We start from the raw sequence: 17,077 nt of genomic DNA, 5'->3' as shown, positions 1-17,077 counted from the left end.
GCCTCCAGGCCTGTGCTCTCATTGGTTGCCCCAGGGTCGCTCTGCTCCGGAGGCAGCCACTGGGAGTCGCAGGACTCGGTTTTAAAAAACGCCGGCAGTGATCGGCTGTGCGAGCCGTTTGAACCCCAGGCAGCGCGTTCCGCGTGGGTCCGTCCCCGCGGGCGCACGCGACCGGGGCGCTCCCAGACCTCCCAGTCGCCAGCCTCTACCCCCGAATCCAGGAGGCGGGGAAGGAGCCGCGGACCGAGACCCTCCGCGTCGGCCATGGGCCCGCGCCGCCGGAGACGCAAGGCCGTCACCCCAAGGAGGCGCGCCGCGAGCCCTGCCCCCACCGCCCCGGCCCCCGCCGCCCGGGTCCCCACCACCCCTCGGCGGGGCGCCCCCTCAGGTAACCGGCCGCAACCCCTTTCCCTCCGAGCCGGACCCCCCCGCAGCCTGTCTGTAAGCTGGGCACGGCCGGCTCCGCGTGCCCATTTCACAGACGAGAACATCGAGGCCCGCCTGCTGAGCCCGGGATCGAGCCCGATCTCCCGGCTCCTGGTCCGCAGGCCTTCCAGCATCTGCTCGGAGCAGGTCCCCCGTTCCAAGCCGCGCGAGGGACTGGGGAAGATAGTTCCGAGGAGGAGAAAGACCTGGCCCAACAACCTCCTAATGCGAACCTTTCTTGATACTAGTAGCATTTATTGAGTGCTTACCCCCACCTAGGCATTGTGCTAACTCTTTGCGTGAATTATCTCAGCGTTATGTTGTGACCATTATGCAGATGTGAACTCTGCGTTGCCGAGAGGCCAGGTAACTTGAAGATCACACAGCTTGTTCTGGCGGACACAGGTTTTCCACACGTCGATGTTTGTGCTTTTTTAAGTTGCAAAATCACGGTTGCTTTTTTGTGACTTTCCGAACAATGATTCTATTAGAAGGTTCCCTGCTCAGTTTGTTTTGTTTTTCCTTCCTTGAGTGGCAGCGTTGGGCCCTAACCTGTGCCCTTAACTCAAGCAGAGCTCTCACCTTGTCCCCTCTGGGAGGTGTGTGCGCAGAAAGAAGACTGGCCTGTGGTCCTCCGCATCTGCCTGGTGGAGGAGAGACTACCTGTGCATTGCCATCACTGCTTCACTTGTCTTCTGCTGCATAGCCACGTTGCGAGCAGGGTGGGGAAAAGTATATTGTAGATTCTTTATAGATGTTGCCATTGTGAATGTGTTTTATTTTTCTTTCCTAAATATAGTAAATAACCTTTGCACCCGGCCAACTCGCTGAATTTTCTTGTTAATCCTAACAGTCTTTTAGTTGCTTGATTGAAATTTTTAACTAGGTTGTTATTTTGTCTGCAGAGAATGACTTTTGAATCTTTTTTATTTGTATACATTTTATTTATTATTGTATTGTACTAGAGGCCCAGTGCACGAAATTCGTGCACAAGGGTGGGGGGGGGGGTGTCCCTCAGCCCAGCCTGCACCCTCTCCAATCTGGGACCCCTCAGGGGATGTCGGACTGCCGGTTTAGGCCCAATCCCACAGGGCAGTCGGACATCCCTCTCACAATCCGGGACTGCTAGCTCCCAACCACTCATCAGCCTGCCAACCAGGTCACCCCCTAACCACTCCCCTGCCAGCCTGATCGACGCCAAACTGCTTCCCTGCCGGCCCAATTGCCTGCAACTGCCATCCCCTGCCGGCCTGGTCGCCCATAATTGCCCTCCCCTGCTGGCCTGGTCATCCATAACAGCCCTCCCCTGCAGGCCTGGTCACCCCAAACTGCTTTCCGCTGCCGGCCTGGTCACCCCCAACTGCCCACCCCTGCAGGCCTGGTCGCCCCCAACTGCCCTCCCCTGCAGGCCTGGTCACCCCTAACTGCCCTCCCCTGCAGGCCTGGCCCCCCCCCCCAACTGCCCTCCCCTGCTGGCCATCTTGTGGCGGCCATCTTTGACCACATGGGGGTGGCCATCTTGTGCGATGGCATGAGGATCAATTTGCACATTACCTCTTTATTATATAGGACTATATAGGATTAGTGAGGCCCTGAGACTAGTATTAAAATAAGAGCAGTGTTTTGGCCATCTTTGTCTCGTTAAGTATGATGCTTGCTGTTGCTTTCCTATATAGAAACATCTCTCTACTCCTGGTTAAATTAAATGATTATCACAGACGGGCACCCCACATTTTCTGGAAGTCTGACTGCACTGGTCTGGCAGTCTTGCTTTTCCTTTACCCACTGACTGTTCCATACATTTTTCTTCCTCTGCGAATTTCTACAACTCCAGACCCCCATCTCACTCTCAGCTGATGAGGACCTTGCCTCATGCTTCACTGAGGAAATAGAAGCCTCCAAACTGCATTCCCCTTATCTTCTCACAACAGAGAACCTAGGTGTCCCCCTTCCATCAAAAGCCACTCCTCCTGGTCAAATTCTTCTCCATTCCCAGGAGCTTTCTGTTAACCTCTCCACCTGCACTTAGCATTAAATTCAAACTCCTTACATGGGCATTCTGCAAATGTGCTCTGCTATTTCTGATCTAAAGATGAAGGGCAGCCCGGCATGTGTGGCTCAGTGGTTGAGCATTGGCCCATGAACCGGGAGGTCACAGTTGGATTCTGGGTAGGGGCACATGCCTGGGTTGGGGGCTCGATCCTTGGTGTGGGGTGTGCAGGAGGCAGCTGATCAATGATTCTCATCATTGATGTTTCTATCTCCCTCTCCATCTCCCTTCCTCTCTGAAATCAATAATATGTATATATATATATATATATATATATATATATTTTAAGGTCTCACCCTAGCCAGTTTGGCTCAATGGGTGGAACGTTGGCCTGCAGACCAAAGGGTCCCAGGTTGGATTCCGGTCAAGGGCATGTACATTGGTTGCAGGCTCCTCCCCATCCCCCGGCCCTGGTTGGGGCTCACGCAGGAGGCAACCAATCGATGTGTTTCTCCCACATGGATATTTCTCTCTGTCTCTCCCCCTCCCTTTCACTCTCCCTAAAAATCAATGGAAAAATATCCTCGGGTGAGGATTAACAACAACAAAAACAACAAAAAAGTCTCCATGTCTTTTGTCTACGAACTCAGATTCCTCTGGTATTTGTTTGTTGAGTTTGGTTCACTCCTTTCATGGAGTTGGCCTTCTTAAATTGTGTGGTGACCTTTAGTTGTGTTCTGTGACTGCTATGTCTGTCTGTCAAAGGCTGCCTCCAGTGATTAGATTGTTGACTGCTGGTAAGGAAGGAGGCAGATGCCAGTAGCTTGCCTCCTGGGTATGTGCCTCCCTCTTTCTCCTAAATGTCACCAATCCCCTGGACATTGCTATGCTTTTTTGGCCACGTTGCCCCACCCAGGGATAGAGTCTCCACTGCCAGTTGTGTGGCATAAAGTATCTCTCTCTGGATTGCCTCACTGACCCCATTTGCTCCTGCAGCTTTTCTAACCCTTTGTAATGAGTTCACTGTGTTACATCCCTTCTATTGAACTACTTGGTGTGGATTCTCTTTTCTTGGCTGCACCTTGAATAACATTTGTGCAACTGAGTTTATCCTTCAGAATGTTTTTGTGGGTTATTTTGTTTTTATTCTTCATTCCACTTATCCGAAGTTCATTTATTTTTGCTGGTCCATGATTTAATTTATGGAGCAGCAATACTGTTTTTTGTTTTACTCTTTTTAATTTATTGTATTGTCTTGAGTATTTCTTTGATTCTACCTTCTTTTGGCTTATTTTATTCTCTTCCTAACACTTTAGCACTTTGGTCAGCTATCTTTAAATGTTCTTATTTTCTAGTAAATAGATCTTGAGGCTATACACTTTCCTTGAGTACTATTTGGCTCTAGCTCATAAGTTTTGATATGCAAATTTTATTTTTATTCATTTCTAAATAACTCATTTCACTTAAGTTTCCTCTTCAACACAAGAGTTAGAAAAAAATTAGTTTTTGTATTCCTGTGTTTTTAATTTCTTATCAGAGAGTTTGACTTTTTTGATTTCTACTTTGGGGAATTTGTTTTTAGGATTTCTTATTATTGCTGTTGGAACTAGGCTGTGAGCCACACATTCTGACTCCGTAGCCCAGCAGCCTGACATTGGTACTGAGTTATGCCACTTCTGAGGGCCCACTCTGGCCACTAATGAGCTCTGGCCAGATGTCTTCACCTCTCTGGGCCTAAGGATAACCAAGGCAAGAGAACTGTACTGGATACTCTCTCAGAGTCCTTCCAGCTTCCCCGCAAAAGACCTAAAAACAAAATAACTGGGTTTCCAATCGAGGTGGGGAAGTCAGAAGAGAGGTACAGAGTACTGTGGGGCCCAGAGGAGGGAGGTGACCACCCACCAGTTTAGAAAGGGTTGGAAGTCAGAAAAGGCTGCCTGCGAGAACTGGCATCCTATATAATAAAAGGCTAATATGCAAATTATCCCCTTGACCGGGAGTTTGACTAGGAGTTCGAGGCAGGGGGGGGACCTGGCCAGCCAACCCCACGGTCCCCCACCCCAATCGGGGGTGTGGCTGGGGCCCCTCCCACAGCCTGGCTCGGCCCAATTGGCCCCAATGGGCCAGCCAGACCCCACCCGTGCACGAATTTGTGCACCAGGCCTCTAGTTTAAGATAATACCCTGAAAGGGTCATTCATTCAGTTAACAGATATTTATTTAGCGCTTCCCTGCTGCTTTCCAGTTACTGAAGATAGCTGCAGTGAATAAAATAGACAAAAATCCCTGCTTTTGTGGATTATATGACCTAGCAATTTTTAAAAAAATATATATTTATTGATTTTTTACAGAGAGGAAGGGAGAGAGATAGAGCTAGAAACATAAATGAGAGAGAAACATTGATCAGCTGCCTCTTGCACACCTCCCACTGGGAATGTGCCCACAACCAAAGTACATGCCCTTGACTGGAATCGAACCTGGGACCTTTCAGTCCTCAGGCCGATACTCTATCTACTGAGCCAAACCAGTTAGCGCGACCGAGCAATTTTTTAAAATATATTTTTATTGATTTCAGAGAGGAAAAGAGACATCAGTGATGAGAGAGAATCATTGATCGGTTGCCTCCTGCACACCCCCCACTGGAGATCAAGCCCACAACCCGGGCATGTGCCCTGAGCAGGAATCAAACCATGACCTCCTGTTTCATAGGTTGACGATCAACCACTGAGCCACGCTGGCTGGACACGGTCTAGCAATTTGACAGTTTGACAGCCAAACTTCGAGGCAGCCTCTGTTTTCTACTGCCCCATGTATGACTCAACCCCCCTTTTTTTTTAAATTGATTTCACTGAGAGAGAGAGAGAGGGGGAACTTCTATTTGTTGTTTCACTTATTTATGCATTCATTGGTTGATTCTTATATGTGATCTGACTGGGATCGAACTCACAACCTTGGTGATTCAGGACAAAGCTCTAACCAACTGAGCTACCCAGCCAGGGCTGACTCAACTCTTTTGCTTAGGCACTCCCTCCCGTCCATCTGGTCGTCCATCTGGTCGTCCACCTGGTCGTCCACCTGCTCGCCCATCTGCTCGCCGGGGACATCTGATTTTGAAGGAGATCCGAAATCTTCAGAAGAGCACACACCTGTTATTAAGGAAGATGCCCTTCTGCCGGCTGGTGAGCTTCCCGCCCACCCCCATGCTGCCTCCTTTCTTAAATGTCCCCAGTATTGGGGACCCTATAATCTGTTGCCCAAATGGCCAGTGGACCTCTTCTCTAACTTAGTAGGGGACTCTTCATTTTCTAAAAACTTGAGCCTGCCAAGGGTGCCTTCCAATAAATTATGGAATTAATTTCCAACCCCCACCACCTTTGAAACTGTGTTCTTTGATTATGTCAATAGAAGCCCTCTCACCCACCCTTTCATTCCTGCCCTCTGCTGGGAAATTGCCTTCTCCTCTGCCCACCGCCAGTTCCTAAGTCCTAGGAGTTGATACCTGCTACTCGTTAGGTCCAAAGATTAAGGACCAGGAAGGTATAAAGGAAATGAAGATTGGCAGAGACTCATGGAGAGAATCCTGTCTTCCCTCGAGTCTCTATTCCTTTACTCTCTGCTCCTCCCCACTCACTTTCTCCTTTGCCTCCCATCTCCACTCCTTCACAGGTAAGAGAAATATGTGTTAAATTCACTCGTGGTGTGGACTTCAATTGGCAAGCCCATGCCCTGTTGGCCCTACAAGAGGTAAGAAGAGGGCCATGGTACAGCTGGGTGAGGGCTGAGTATGGGAGAAAGGTGTGGCATTCCACAGGGCTGGCTATGGCGTGTCGCACTGACTCGTGCCTCCAGGAAAAGAGCCACAAGAGCACAGGGTTTGGAAGCAGGATCTGGTCTGGCAGTGGCAGAATTCCCAGGCCGTTCAGGCTCACTCTGTGAACAGTCTAGCCTATAGTCCTTTGAGCTCTCCCAGACTAAGCGTAGCAGACCCCAAGGAAAAAGCAGCCCATGCCCCCTCGCTAGGTCAGTCTACTTCTGTTTCCGTCCCCAGGCGGCAGAAGCGTTTCTAGTACACCTCTTTGAGGACGCCTATCTCCTCTCCCTTCATGCCGGGCGTGTTACTCTCTTCCCGAAGGATGTGCAGCTGGCCAGGAGGATCCGAGGCATCCAGGAAGGGCTGGGCTGAGCTGCCGCCGCCCCTGTAAGCCTGTCCTGCTCACCAGGGGCCGGGTCGGGGCGGGAGGAGCACCAGCTTCTCATCAGTGGGGAGGTGTGAGTTGCGCTGAAGGAATTTCTTTTCTCATCCTTAGGTCCTTGCCCTCTTGCCTTCCCTTTGTTCTTGAGAAAAAAATTGACCTGGTTTTACCTTGAATATTTGGGACTCTGTGGCTCGTGCCCTTTGTACAATGTTAAATAATGATACTTTTCTATTAAGTAATGACCAGATGACCCAAATTTCCGTCAGAATTAAGCCTCTTCGTCTTATAAAGACCAGACAACCTCATTTTGATTTAAAAGAAGGTTTTCTTACTTTTGAAAATGCCTTGTTACTAAATGCGATTTCTTAATTTCAGGGATGATACCAGGGACTCTGTCTGGAGCCAGGACCAGATCCATGGAGTCCCGGCTGCTGCCTGGACTCGCTGTCTCTGAGCCGAGTGTGCATGTTGGTTTTGTAGTGTTTTTTGTGTTTTTTTTAAGAACTTCATGGCTCTCCTCTGCAGCAAGGTCATATATAAGAAAATTAACATGGTTCCAGAGGCCTGAGAAATATTTTCAGAGAGAGACTCTGAGGTTGACTTCGGTTTATAAATTACTCACATGACTGCTTAGTGATTCTGAAGACATCAGATTTCTTAATTACCATTTAAATTTCCCTCCTCCCTTCATTTACATTTTTTACCATATGTATATATTTACTTCTATTTAACACACCAGGAAAAAATAAGAGAAGAACACCACAGTCAGTTGTATGGGGGAGCCTGTAACGCTCTGTCCTTCAGATTAACTTCATTGGTGGCGGCAGCAAATGCCGATGCAGAGCCACACACTGTCTCCGTGGCCCAATGGCCTGACATAGGTACGAGCCATTTACCAACGTCAGGCCTTTGGGCTATGGAGTCGGTGTGTGGCGACTGTCAAGTGTAGCTTCTCAAAAACTCAGCTGGGGTGGAAGCTGAATATCTTTTAAAGTTAAATGTTCTGACTCTTCTCAGTAAGTGTCTGTCAAAATCATTCAGAAGCTCTATCCTATACAAATTTGTAAATCACAGAAGATGCAACATACTTAGAATTTTTCATCCCAGCGTTTTAAAGTGACTTTTCAATGTATTGACAGGTATTTTCATAACTTCTTTGTGGAGAGATTATAAAAATAAAAATAATTATTTAATGAAAAAAGCTTGAAGCAAAGTTACTATTAACAGCATACCTGTATATTTTGTGTGTTAACATTAAGTTCTTCATTTGTACACCGCAAACCGCTGGAATATAAACAAGAGAGCCCCGTGAAGTAGGGAGCAGATAAAAACCTTGCCTCCTCCCTTCGTTTACATTTTTTACCATATGATATATATATATATATATATATATATATATATATATATATATATATATATTAATATATATTTATATATATATTTATATGTATTTTTATATATATGTATTTTATATATATATAAAAACTTTATATTTTTTAATATTTTATTGATTTTTTACAGAGAGGAAGGGAGAGGCATAGAGAGTTAGAAACATCAATGAGAGAGAACACCCCCTACTGGGGATGTGCCTGCAACCAAGGTACATGCCCTTGACCAGAATCGAACCTGGGACCTTTCAGTCCACAGGCCGACACTCTATCCACTGAGCCAAACTGGTCAGGGCTGAAAGCACTTTAAGAGATTTCCAGACAAAAGGGAAATGCCACCCGAAGAGTTTTAGATTTTGTGTCTAGTAAAAATGATTAGAGGGGGCAGACTAGTCAACTGATCAGAGACAAACTAAAGGGAAGGACCAAGTTCTATTGTTTAATACATTTTAACCCTTTGGAAAATCTTGTTTGACCGCAAGTCATAGTTATGCAGGCACTCAAATAAAGCTTATATATCTGTTAATATATTTAAAGTTCTTGGCATAGCGTTATTAATTAGAAGATTATCATCTTCCTTCAGTTTTCTTCAAATTGTACTAAGCAGGATACCAGTACAACCAACACATGTCCCATGCCCTTGGTGTGCGTTTCCTCATGTGGTTATCACAGCAAGGTTAAAAGAATGTATTATGTATGATCCCCACATTCTGGGGGGGGGAGCTAAAGCTCTCCAAGGTCAAGTATCCAGAAAGTAGCACAAAAGATTCCAGCCTGTAGTCTTTGTATTTTCCTGGAGAGAGAGCCTAGATTATAAATCTAAAATCAACTGCTGGGGACATTCACAACCTCAGGTTTGGGTGCAATTTTCATCAATGTTCCAGGTCAACAGAGGACTTCGAGGCAGCTCTTTTCTGACCAAAGGAGGTAGGTCCGAGAAAGCAGAGGCAAGAGTCCAAAGGAGGTCCACTAAGTGTTGCAGAAAACGTTTACTGCCACTAGAGGGCTCCCTCCCCTTGGGCAAGAAGTGCAGCATGGCACTGACGAAGCTGCTGTGAGGCGCGGAACTGGGCTCCACTCTGCCTCCCCAAGCTTCCTGGAGGAATCCATAGGTCAGTGCCCCAACCTGGAGTAGTTGGGGAAAGGACCAGTCATGCCCCTCAAGTTTTCAGAGCCACATCCCAGGCTCCCCTTCAAGTTGGGGTTTGCCGAGCCTGGACCGGGGTACTGTGGGGTGAGCCCCTGGCTCATTTGGGGGCTCCCTGCATAAGCTCATGATTGGAGGAGGGCAGAGAAGTAAACCTTCCTCCCAGGAGATGTGGAAACTCAATGGAGGTAATCCAGAAGTGCATCCCCCAAGTGCCAGCCTGGCCTGGTCCAGGTCCTGAGCCCACCTCAAAGGCCCGCAAGGAAAGTGGCCCAGGGCACCTCGCTTCGGCGGGCTCTGCGGGCCAGCGCCCGGGTAGATTTTGCTGAGGGGAGGGAACACCCTCCAGAGTAGCGAGACACATGGTTTTGTTTGAAAATATCCCGCCGAAGAATCCGCCTCTCGGGCTGTGCAGCTGCAGCCGGGAACTCCCTCACCTCCACCCCTCCCGGGCCGCAGGGTGGGGGCTTCCGAAGCAGCAGGTGAGTTCCCTGGAAACGGAAAGAACGGGAACGCGGGATGGAGCTGGAAGCAGGGACTCCGTGCTGCACTTTAACGCCATATCAATGGCCGTGCTTTTGGAGTGACATTAAGTCAAAAGAGGCAAATTACTAAACTGTAGGTAAGCTATTATTACAAATACGTAAAATAACACACGATAAAGGCTTGAGAGGGGATCAGGAGATGGTACGAAGCGTAATGATCCTCTTTTTCAGATTTGCTGTGTTTGCTAAATTATGTGCACATTTAAAGCGGGAAGATACAAGGTGAAGCAAATGTAAATGGGTTATAAAACATGTCCAGAGGCTTCACCGCCCCCCGAATAAGGGGTATCAGAAATAGGACGGCGGCTGGACCTGGGAGCTCTGGGTAGAGAAGCCCTAGCTAAGCGCCAACAAGAGTGAACTCGGGTTCGAGCCACAACAGAGGGGCGATGCGAACGTAGGTGGTCCGGAGTGGCCGTCCACTTTGTACGTGAGGACATTTCCCCATAATGACAGCCCCTGCCCTCTCTATCCTGGAATCCCGCCGAGTATCCACTTCGAAGGCGTCGGTCTGGGTCTGGGCAGGAACGGGGAGGCTCCAGCCCGGCCTGCAGCGAAGGGCAGGGCCTGCAGCCGCGGGGGAGAGGCGGCCTGGCATTGTTTCAGCCCCTCGGGTGGGGTCCTGCAGGGGGAGGGGAGGCGGTCTGCCCTCGGGACCCGCCGCGTAGTGTTCCCAGGGGACCAGTGCATCAGCTAGTCTGAGAGCCTGTGCTTTGTGAACAGTCGGGAGTCACCATGGAAACCCAAAGGAGTGCGGCGCAGGTCACGAGGGGCATTGGCAGCGGATTCCGAGCCTCGCCCTCTGTCCCCTCTCGGACCCGGGTCCTGCAGCAGGGCCTGTCGGGAGTTGTAGTCCCAAGGTGGCGGCTGTGTGCGTCGCAGAAGATGCCGGGCACCGCCTGTCCCCGCCTCCCCCTAACCTGCTAGAGCGAGGTGGGGGGCACTGGGGCGGAGCAGTGGGATCCGTGATTGGCCGAGGTCGCCTCTAGCCCCCACCCATATCCCCTCCCCCCGCTCACGGCTTGGGGACTCCAGCGCCCGGCGCGCCACGGCAGCTCTCCAGCGAGTGCGCGTGTAGCCGCCGCCGCCGCCCCGGGCACCCGCAGCCGAGGCGAGACCTGCGAGAGACTGGCGATCCCACGGACCCCTGCAGCTGCAGCATCCTGGAAGAGTGGGTGATGGCGGGGGTGATGGCGGGGCGGGCGGGGGGCATGTTCTCCCCGGCCTGGGGCGTCCATCTCACGACCTCTGTTTCTCTGAGAGGCTCACAAAAGGGCGGGGATTGGTGTGCGCCTAGGGGCCCGGTTGCAGGGAACGTGGGGAGAGGATGAGTTGGGGTGGTAGGCGACTATCGAGGCTAAACTGGAGCCCGAATCCGGTCCTTTTTGTACGACTACAGAACGCCGTGCGGTGGCTTGTTCACAGTAGGCGTTTAATGTGTGCTCGTGGGATTGCAAAGAATTGGAGTGAAGAGGCGGCATGGTTGAAAAGGCTTCACTCCTAGGACACAGTAGGCGCCCAGCCTCGCTGGTCCAGGCGCAGTGAAAGGCTGGGAGGCTGGGTGGGGGCTTCTCCAGCTGCGGGCTGGTCCTGCCCGAGTCCTGCCCCAGCCCCCACCCATACACACACACCCTCCGTCCTTCTCGCCTTCGAGATGGGGTTTGCCGAGCCTGGACTGGACCCGGCAGCCTTTTGCACCGGTCTGGCTAACGGAGCAGACGCCTGAGGACCACTCGCCTGCCGCCTCCGAGGCACCTGCCTGCACCACAAAGGCCTCCTGCCTCTGCCGGGCCGGGGAGGGCGCTGAGCTGGATCCCTGCGTTTGAGCCCTGGGCGGGAGCCCTGCCCGCAGCACTGAGCTTGGCGGGCGAGGGACCGCGACGCCCCAGGCGTGGGTAGGGGCAGGAGGCCGAGCTGGAGAGAAGCTGCGGTGAGGAGGGGCGGAGGCGAGGCCACTGTTTGAGCAAAGATGGGGAGATGGAAAAGCTGGGTGGGGACAGGTGCCTGGTCTGGGAGGAGGGAGAAGTGGAGACTGGGGTTTGAGGTGGAAAGACAAGGGGGCGGAGGGCGGGTTGAAGGAGGGAGGGAGGGAGCTTGATGCCGGTGGCGCCAGGCGAGGCGAGGCTGGGGCTGATGAAGAATGAGGCCGCGAGGGGCGATGCTGGAGGGCGGAGACCGTCTAGGTTTATGGGTTGACGCGAGGGAGGAGGAGGCTCGTGGGTACGGAGAAGGGAGGTCTCTGGGGAAGGGAGGGGCAGGCATCTAGGAGGCGGGTCTGGAGCCTGAGGACCCTCACTCTCGGCGCGGGCCCTGGAGGTCCAGGTGGTCGGCTGGGCGTGGCTCCACAGACGCGGATCTGGAACCGGACTGGTCTGTCCCCGCCAGGAGCTTTGTCTGCCGGCTGACCCAAGCCCGCGAGGGCTCCTGTGGGGTTCTGTGATCATCCGCAGCGCCGCGGGCACACCCTTTTCTTCGTGGAGCTGAAAGGCTCGGTCTAGTGGCAGATGCTGCCAGGGAGGCGGAGTGGGAGCCGTCTCCCGCCGGGGAGACCAGGAGAACAATAGCCGGCACTGGTCTCCGCCCGACGACGAATCAGCCCCCCCAGAACTCGTGTGCCGTTTTCTGGTGCAGAAAATGCTCCCGGACCAGTCTCAGGGCACGAGTTGGGGCACCAAGCCCCGCCGTTAGTCTGGGAGGGAGTCGCGCGTGGCGGGGCAGCCAGACAGCCGCCACTCCTGGCTTTGCTGCCTTCGGGTTGCGGCACCATCGCCTGCCCCGCGCTGCTGACCGACAGCTGAGACGTGGCATAGCGACCTGGAGGTCGCCTCGGTGTGGAGCGGGCTCCCCGAGCCTCTGGCTTTGTTTTCGGAGGCTGCTGTGTGTTCGGAGAGGGGGCAGCCAGGGCTGGTGTGGATTGTGGTAACATAGGGAGAAGCGGCCGTGGAGGTTACGCGCCAAGGGTGGGGCTCCTGGTCTTAGAGCCTGCAGCCAGGGACCAGCGCTTCTCTTTGCCAGGGACCACACCCAAGCCAGTATCTCTCCATCCTTTGCAGATTTCGCCCATATTGTCTGCTGACCTAAGACAGGGACGGCTCTGTGATAGGAGGTGGCTGCTTGCCCATGGGAAAGCAGATGAACAGCTTTGGAAACACAAAACAAGGGTTCAACAGAGCTTTCCATGCACGCAGTCTCGCACCCCGTCTAAGCACCCTTTATGTCAGGCTGCAGCATCTTGAGGGGTGAAATGGCAGCCCAAAACCAGAATTTGGTTTTACAGGTTTTCTTGGATCATTGTTTAGCTGATATTAAAGGTGATTCGTTAGCATAAGGTTTATAATTTCTGTCATTCATTCAAATAAAAAGAGCAAGACAAAAAAGCATTTTTATTCCACAGTGGAGGAAGCTTGGCTAAAAGACAGCACTGAAGGACTAATCGGTGTGACTTATATTTGCCATTAACTTATCTGATGCATCTTTTGGCCTCTTAACCTAGCCTTGAAACCTCAAGATCTTCTTTCTTAACCAGTTGATGCAGATGGTGAGGGGCTGTGATAATGACTGTTGGTTCTTGCCCACAATGTATGGTAGTTGGTAACATGAAGGTCTCTTGCCCAGGTTGTACCAAGTGGCCACCAGACAGCAGCAGTAGGCTATATCTTGCTGGTTTAAAAGGATGGTGCTGCCGAGACCAGTTTGGCTCAGTGGATAGAGCGTCGGCCTGTGTACAGAAGGGTCCCAGGTTCGATTCTGGTCGGGGGGGGGGGGGGGGGCATGTGCCTTGGTTGCGGGCACGTCCCCAGTGGGGGGTGTGCGGGAGGTGGCTGATCGATGTTTCTCTCTCATCGATGTTTCTGGCTCTCTATCCCTCTCACTTCCTCTCTGTAGAAAAATCAATAAAATATATTTAAAAATAATAATAAAAAAAATAAAAATAAAAAATAAAAGGATGGTGCTTTGCCCTGGCCCGTGTGGCTCAGCTGGGTGAGCGTTGTCCCATGCAGGAGAGGTCGCCAGTTTGATTCCTGGTCAGGGCACGTGCCCAAGTTGCAGGCTCAATCCCCGGTGGGGGGTTTGCAGGCACCTCTCATCAATATTTCTCTCTTTCTCTCTCTCTCCCTTCCTCTCACTCTAAAATGAATGGAAACATATTTTTAAAAAAATAAAAGGATGGTGCTTTGAAAAAATGGTTCTCAGAATTTGTGAGACTACTGAAAGGACTAGCTGGAATATTGCTCATTGTATGTTTTTAACTAAATGAACAGGTCTGCCTATATCCAGGGTTCGTGGAAACCAGGTATCCCAATATAAGAAAACTAGAAATCTGACACTGGAGGTTTTTTTTGTGGAAAAACGCCAATGGGAAATGTGTTTTCATGTAATTACCCAAGAGCAAAAGTTTTAGCAGGGGATGTTTCCTTGTTTTATTTTATTTTATTTTTTAAGAATTTTATGGATTTGTTTAAGAGTATAATCCTGCCCTGGCCGGGTAGCTCAGTTGGTTAGAGCATCTTACCGATATGCCAAGGTTTGGGGTTCGATCCCAGGTCAGGGCACATACAAGAATCAACCAATGAACGCACAAATAAGTGGAACAATAAATTGATATTTCTCTCCCTTCCCCCCTTCCTCTCCTCTCTAAAAAAAAACTTTTTATTTTTATTATTTTATTGATTTCAGAGAGGAAGGGAGGAGAGAGAGAGATAGAAACATCAATGATGAGAGAGAATCATTGATCGACTGCCTCCTGCATGCCCCCTACTGGGGATTGAGCCCACAACCCGGGCATGTGCCCTTGACTGGAATCTAACCTGGGACCCTTCAGTCCATAGGCCAATGTACACTGACCAAAACCGGCTAGGGCAAGAGTATATATATATATATATATATTTTTAAGTGTAATCCTATTAAGGCACTGTGTGAACATCTAACCCAATCTTTTCCCCATGGTGGGGAGTTCATAGATGAGGAATGCCAGTATGACCAGCCCATTTCTACAGGGAAGGTGGAGAGAAAAGCAGCAATCCCCTCCCACTCCTGTGACAATGCCTGGGAGACAGATCCCAGAGGGGAGAGGCAGGTGGCCCTAGAACGGGCTTTATGTCCCCAGAATTCTGAGGTGCCATTCCTAATTCCCATCTCCAGGAGCCTGGAGACCTTGGCGAGGTAGATAGAAGATGTTCATGGGTCATGACTTGGCCATTTTCAGCATAACCTCTCCCGATGCAGATGTAACCAGAATAGTTTCCTATTCCCAGTGCACTGCATGTTTTCACCTCTAGAAGCAGTTCCACAGCGAGGCAAGTTGACACAACTGGTCACAATTGGGTTAGGGCAGTGGTCGGCAAACTGCAGCTCACGAGCCGCGGTTTGCCGCTCTGTTGACTAATGAGTTTGCCGACCACTGGGATAGGGGCTTAATCACAAGGAACAACAACAGCCTGTAACTATTGGAACCGAGAGTCTAGGTCAGTGGTCGGCATACTCATTAGTCAACAGAGTGGCAAACCGTGGCTCGCGAGCCGCAGTTTGCTGACCACTGGGTTAGGGGACTTGGTGTACACTTCATCTGTGGTACCCCTTCTTCTCTCTGGCCTCTCTCTGCCATGGACATCTGAGAGTTTCCCCCAATAGCTGCTACGACCCAGGATTCAGCCTGATCCTGCATTAGCTCCAGGAACTGTAGGCCAATGGCCATCACAACTGTGGACAAATCTCGGGGAAATTAGGATTTAGGTACATATTGAGGGCCCGAGAAGTCGGTGTTATTAGAAAAGAGTGTCCAAGACCCCTTTCTCGTGTAAAAATTAACCAGATTCAGATAGAATCTCATCCTATGCATACGTTTTTGTTTTCTGAACTTTAAAAAAAATATTTCAGAATAGTCGTCTAAGGCTCGGTCACAAGATCCTGTAGGAGAACAATAATACAGAAAACCTGTGGGAAGAAGGTGGCTTCATGAAATCAAATGAGAATAATAAGTAGGAAGGTGTTTGATCTTATTGCACGGCTAGTAAATAAATGAGAAATCATCTCAAGATTGCTTTTTCTTAAATTTTTTTATGTGAAGATCAAAGGTTCAAATATGATGGATGGTCTGAATCTTTAATGAACTTTAATGTTTACCTATAAAAGCAGACACAACATATACTTTACCAAAAGAAATTCATGGTGGGATATTATTTGTGATTTGTTCTATTTCCATTTTTAAAACTCATTAATTTAAAATAAGTTGACTTAACCATCGCATCCCCTGAGCCCCTCACGCCCTTCCATCAATCACACCTCAGTCTGGTGCTTGTGCCTGCGCCTGTGCCCGCTCCCACCCGGACCCCCTCCTCACAATCCAGGCTCAGTGTGCTCAGGAGGGAAGAAGGGTCTGAGCCAGAAAGCCTGGGTCAAATGCCAACTCTGCCGCGTTCTGTTTGTCTATCCTTAGGTTAGGTTTCTTTCTCTCGGAAACTGTTTCTTGGTCCGTACAATAGGGATTATACGAGTTAACATATGTATAGCCCCAAGAGCAGTGTCTGGCACTTAGTAAGTGCTCAATGAATGTTAGTTATCACCATCAGCATCGTCTTCATACTCTTCCCCCAGAATGTGTGTTCACAAATACAACATTTGGGTTTCCCAGTCTTCCATGCCAAGCGGCCTGGCAGGCTGCTGTGGGTATCAGCAGTGGGAACAGAGAGAAGGACTGGGACCCCTTTCTGAAGCTCCCACTTTCGCGAACAGTAGGAATAGCTCTGTGCTGAGTCTGAGCCTCTTTAAGCACAGCTGTTTATAGCAGCTGAGAGCTTGCAGCGGTAAGAATGTTCCAGAAGTGCTCTGACCCCAGCTTTGCCAAATTATCCCCGTGTGTAGGGTTGGCCTGGTGTCTCACCCTGCTCCTGCACTGTGGCTGGTGAGGCGCTGTTTGTCCTAGGCTGTTCTGTTCTGTTCTTGGTGTGGGAAAAAGCGATCATGTTTGGTTGATGGCAGATGTTTGATCTCACGTTTTCCAGCTGAGAAGTACACTCGGCTCCACAGAATTACTTATTTAACAAACACTTTTAAAGTACTTATTCTGTGCTAGGGGTTGTTCTGGTTCCCTTGAGGTAGGTACTAGTATTATCCCCATTTTACAGATGAAGTAACAGAAATCACCCAGCTAGAGCAGTGGCAGGGCCAAGCTTCAAACCCAGGAGTCTGCTTAGAGTTAGTATAAGTTGGGGTTCCCCAGAGAAACCCAACCAATCAGGATTGGCTTATGTGATGATGGGGACTGGCAAGTCTGACATGCATAGGGCAGGCGGGGGTATGCGGAAGTCTTAAGACAGAATTTCTTCTTCCCCAGGGAAACCTCAGTTTTTCTCTTAAGGCCTTTCAACCGATTGGATGAGGCCCAAC

The 17,077-nt window shown here is 50.2% G+C and overlaps 2 protein-coding genes across 3 annotated transcripts in view; both read left to right on the top strand.

Annotated features, from left to right (window-relative positions):
• Positions 1-264: 264 nt before the first annotated feature.
• Positions 265-6,598, top strand: CENPA (centromere protein A; the record flags this gene model as incomplete). Its single annotated transcript, XM_080684971.1, has 4 exons — positions 265-388; positions 5,437-5,594; positions 6,082-6,159; positions 6,464-6,598. 4 exons carry the CDS (start codon positions 265-267, stop codon positions 6,596-6,598), a joined length of 495 nt encoding a protein of 164 aa, XP_080541097.1.
• Positions 6,599-10,542: 3,944 nt separating this feature from the next.
• Positions 10,543-17,077, top strand: part of DPYSL5 (dihydropyrimidinase like 5) — a 66,337-nt gene continuing 59,802 nt past the window's right edge. Inside the window, exon 1 of one of the 2 annotated variants that reach the window (XM_080684775.1) lies at positions 10,543-10,862. The gene's annotated coding sequence lies outside the window, so the exon portion shown is untranslated. Of the gene's footprint in view, positions 10,863-11,542; positions 11,622-17,077 lie in introns of those variants that run through there. The other variant, XM_080684776.1, reaches the window with a different exon arrangement.

The sequence above is a fragment of the Plecotus auritus genome, assembly GCF_963455305.1.
Source record: "Plecotus auritus genome assembly, chromosome: 8".
NCBI lineage: Eukaryota > Metazoa > Chordata > Mammalia > Chiroptera > Vespertilionidae > Plecotus > Plecotus auritus.
This window is presented reverse-complemented; position numbering and strand designations above follow the sequence as displayed.